Below are 4,830 nucleotides of genomic sequence, written 5' to 3'. Positions count from 1 at the left end.
ACTTTTGATTTTTTAGTGAATTTCATATACGTAATATAATTAAACATGCACATATTCTTGGTTATTGTAATAATGTAATATAGGCATCATCCTATCTAACCTGTTATTACAATGAAAATAAAATGAGCAAGATATGATTTTTTTTTTTTTTCTCTTCTTCCCCGCAGGGGTTGCTTGAGACATACAATTTATCTTAAAGGTTACACAAGGGTAAAAAGGTTGAGAAACACTGACTGGGCCTTCATCTCTCAACATAACATCATGACTTACCCACGCCAGACACCTCAGAAATACAAATCTCTTCCTACGCAGACGACATAAACAATCACATGCACACATCGTAACACAGACAAAGCTGCAGAAATAATCCAGCCTTACCTTGACACACTCAACACATGGTTCATCACAAACAGACTCAAAATAGCTCCAACCAAATCTACAGCAACACTTCTCACCAACTGGACAAAAGAACACAAATACATACCTCATCTCTACCTCAACAACACTCTAATACCACACACAAACACACCGAAAATTCTTGGTGTAACATACGATACATCCATGTCTTTCAAACAACACCTCACCTCACAAACATAAAAAACAAATGCACACCTAGACTTAACGCACTTAAGTCAATCACTGGAACAACATTTGGACAAAACAAAGAAACTAATATAACAATATACAAACAATGCATACGCTCAGTGATGAATTATGCGAGTCCTGCATGGGCTCCTAATCTCAGTGAGACACACCACAACACCCTTCAAATCATACAAAACAAAGCCCTAAAAACAATTACAGGCTGCACAAATACATCACCTACAGACCATTTACACCATGAAACAAAAGTCCTCAAAGTCAAGGACCACCTCGACATGAGAGGCACACAAACACTTGCTGCAGCCACCACAAACACATCACACCCGCTACACTACATAGCAGAACACCCACACACACCAAGAAACATTAAAACTACACCCATAGACCTTTATTACACACAGATACTCTCTTCTCTTCCTCCACAACCACCAAATACCAGCCTCCGGAAACATATTCATAATCATATCACTCACCGCTCCATTAACACACTGAAAGACAACACACTGCTGCATGCCAGACCCCCTGATATCCACCCTTCTGAATCCTCTCTCCCACGTAAGGACAGAGTCCACTTGGCCAGACTGCGATGCGGTCACCACCCAGCACTTCTAAGCTACCAGAAGAGGCTGGACGACCGTGTTGTGAACAGCTGCCCAGGATGTAACACTTCACCCCATACCATACAACACATAATGGGGGAGACGGGACTGCTCGGACAGACAGTCTAGGGAACGACAACAACAACAACAACAACAACACATAATGGAAGACTGCATTATACACAATCATGCACGCAAACAACACAACATACACTCTATAAAGGATTTGTGGGAAAACCCAGTTTCGGCTGTGGCCTTCCTTGGGGAGACGGGACTGCTCGGACAGACAGTCTAGGGAACGACAACAACAACAACATCAGGTCGTAGTTATGAGTCTTTCTCAAAACTACCTGTTCATTTCCCACCTCCCCTGTATTTGTGTTAATATGTATGAACTACAGGAAACCGCAAAGTTTTAAGTGCATGTACAGATTGTGTATTGGTAGATGATGTAGCAAGTTAAGCTGACAGCGTATAGCACAGAGATATCTCGATTTATGTGTGTTTATGTGATTTTGGAATAACATGAGGTAAAAAAACCTTGTAATTTTTTCATAATATGCGGATTATTTAGAATAACACAATGTAAAAAATCGAGTAAGCAATCGTAAAATTTAACTGTTCATTTTGTGTGACTTTTACATGATGCAATCCCTTCAGAAACGTGTCCCTTGCATAAATTGAGAAATCCCTGTGTATATGTATATATATATATATATATATATATATATATATATATATATATATATAATTGTAAAGAGAAAAATGAGCACTCACTTATTCTTTAAGTATCATTTTCCCCCACTTGAATTTACATGCACGCAGGAGGAGGAGGAACACTTTGTCCAAACTGTGGGACTGGTGTGGTTGTGCAGGTGGAGAAAGCAAAGAGAACAATGAACACTCACTTATTCTTTAAGCATTATTTTCCCTCACTTGAATTTACGTGCATGTAGGAGGAGGAACATTTTGTCCCAACTGTGGGACTGTTGTGGCTGTGCAGGTGGAGAAAGCAAAGACAATGATGAGCACTCACTTATTCTTTAAGCATTATTTTCCCTCACTTGAATTTACATGCACGTAGGAGGAGGAACACTTTGTCCCAACTGTGGGACTGTTGTGGTTGTGCAGGTGGAGAAAGCAAAGACAATGATGAGCACTCACTTATTCTTTAAGTATCATTTTCCCTCACTTGAATTTACGTGCACATAGAAGGAATGCTTTGTCTAAACTGTGGGACTGGTGTGGTTATGCAGGTGGAGAAAGCAAAGAGAATGATGAGTACTCACATATTCTTTAAGTATCATTTTTCCCCACTTGAATTTATGTGCACGTAGGAGGAACGCTTTGTCCAAACTGTGGGGCTGGTGTGGTCGTGCAGGTGGAGAAGGAACCGAGCCCGGAGGAAAACACGGGGAGTGTCGAGGTCCTCCGAATCGTGGAAGACAGGCGAGAGACTCACGAGGGAGGACCCAGGTGCAGTACGCCCATGAGCCGAGGAACCGTGCCCCTCGTCCAGGCCAGTCAACAGGAACCTGCAGGTGAGTGAGGTTCTTCTGTCGGTGGCATATGAGGAACCTAACCTGGAATGAGTGCCTGGGGAATTGTTGGGTTGCTGGCGACGTAATTAGGCATGACAAGGTGAAAGGCGAGTACAGGAATACCTCACTATATGACCAAGTCGTGTTCCCAGCTGACTGGTGGCAATGTGAAAATTTGTATAATGAGGTTAAGGGTTTTACATGTACATAAATAGGGGGGAGTGTTGTGTTCATGGACCCTGTCAACCCCCTCCCCCTTCAATTTTTGCCTCCTCATGGGGGCTTTGACATATATACACCCAACATTTGTTTTACCTATGTTATAGCACTCGGTCATATGGTGAGGTATTCCTGTACCTTAGTGCGTGGTGATGCATCGTATGGATTTTGCTCTTGCTGACATCAGATAATTTTATTCAGCTTGGGGGTTGGCGGTGTGACAGAATGGCGATCCGACAGATTGCGATTCCAATTTTGTCCTGAGGAACTTCCTCGCTGATTTCGCCCCAGGGACACTACGTCCCTCTCGCTCTTCTTGCGAGATGTGACCATCGCACCTCCCAATCGAAATCATGATAGCGGCAATAATCATGATAGCGGCAATGATCATGATAGCGGCAATAATCATGATAGCGGCAATGATCATGATAGCGGCAATGATCATGATAGCGGCAATGATCATGATAGCGGCAATGATCATGATAGCGGCAATGATCATGATAGCGGCAATGATCATGATAGCGGCAATGATCATGATAGCGGCAATGATCATGATAGCGGCAATGATCATGATAGCGGCAATGATCATGATAGCGGCAATGATCATGATAGCGGCAATGATCATGATAGCGGCAATGATCATGATAGCGGCAATGATCATGATAGCGGCAATGATCATGATAGCGGCAATGATCATGATAGCGGCAATGATCATGATAGCGGCAATGATCATGATAGCGGCAATGATCATGATAGCGGCAATGATCATGATAGCGGCAATGATCATGATAGCGGCAATGATCATGATAGCGGCAATGATCATGATAGCGGCAATGATCATGATAGCGGCAATGATCATGATAGCGGCAATGATCATGATAGCGGCAATGATCATGATAGCGGCAATGATCATGATAGCGGCAATGATCATGATAGCGGCAATGATCATGATAGCGGCAATGATCATGATGATGATCATGATAGCGGCAATGATCATGATGATGATCATGATAGCGGCAATGATCATGATGATGATCATGATGATGATCATGATGATGATCATGATGATGATCATGATGATGATCATGATGATGATCATGATGATGATCATGATGATGATCATGATGATGATCATGATGATGATCATGATGATGATCATGATGATGATCATGATGATGATCATGATGATGATCATGATGATGATCATGATGATGATCATGATGATGATCATGATGATGATCATGATGATGATCATGATGATGATCATGATGATGATCATGATGATGATCATGATGATGATCATGATGATGATCATGATGATGATCATGATGATGATCATGATGATGATCATGATGATGATGATAATAATAATAATAATAATAATAATGATAATAACAATAATAATAATTAGGTAAATTAAAAAATAAATATATATGTGTGTGTATGTATGTTGTTACGGGCTGCTGGTATGTGAAGAGACGTTACGTATAACGTCTAAGTGCTTAAGAACCAGCGCACTTCTAGAAGCCACTGTAGGACTGAACTATCTGGTCAGGGCCTAGATAATTCGTAAGACTAGAAGTAAAGGTAACAAAGAAGATTCCAGGAAAGGAATATTAAACTAGCGATAAAACTAGTAAACGAAATTATTAATGGAAAATATTTACAGGCAATCAACACAAAAGAGAATGGGCAGTAGGGTCAATGGGACCGTTACATGATTATGAGAATATGGAAATTATCGTTCAAATAAGAAACAAGATAAGTATACAATATGGTACTATCTAAGTACAAAGAGATCAGGAACATGCATCAAAATAAGTAATAAGTACAAATATAAGTAAAGTAATGCAATGTATATCAGACAC

The 4,830-nt window shown here is 40.8% G+C and overlaps 1 protein-coding gene across 1 annotated transcript in view; it reads left to right on the top strand.

Annotated features, from left to right (window-relative positions):
• Positions 1-2,981, top strand: part of LOC143030381 (uncharacterized) — a 22,819-nt gene extending 19,838 nt beyond the window's left edge. The window contains exon 7 of the mRNA XM_076193530.1: positions 2,540-2,981. Within this exon, the coding sequence (XP_076049645.1) occupies positions 2,540-2,751 (212 nt within the window). The 3' untranslated portion in view covers positions 2,752-2,981. The remainder of the gene's footprint in view (positions 1-2,539) is intronic.
• The last annotated feature ends 1,849 nt before the right edge of the window (positions 2,982-4,830 follow it).

Source organism: Oratosquilla oratoria, chromosome 12 (genome assembly GCF_046742065.1).
Source record: "Oratosquilla oratoria isolate Oo_2021 chromosome 12, ASM4674206v1, whole genome shotgun sequence".
In the NCBI taxonomy this organism is placed as follows: domain Eukaryota; kingdom Metazoa; phylum Arthropoda; class Malacostraca; order Stomatopoda; family Squillidae; genus Oratosquilla; species Oratosquilla oratoria.
Note: the sequence above shows the minus strand (reverse complement) of the source record. Positions and strands in the feature narration are given on the sequence as shown.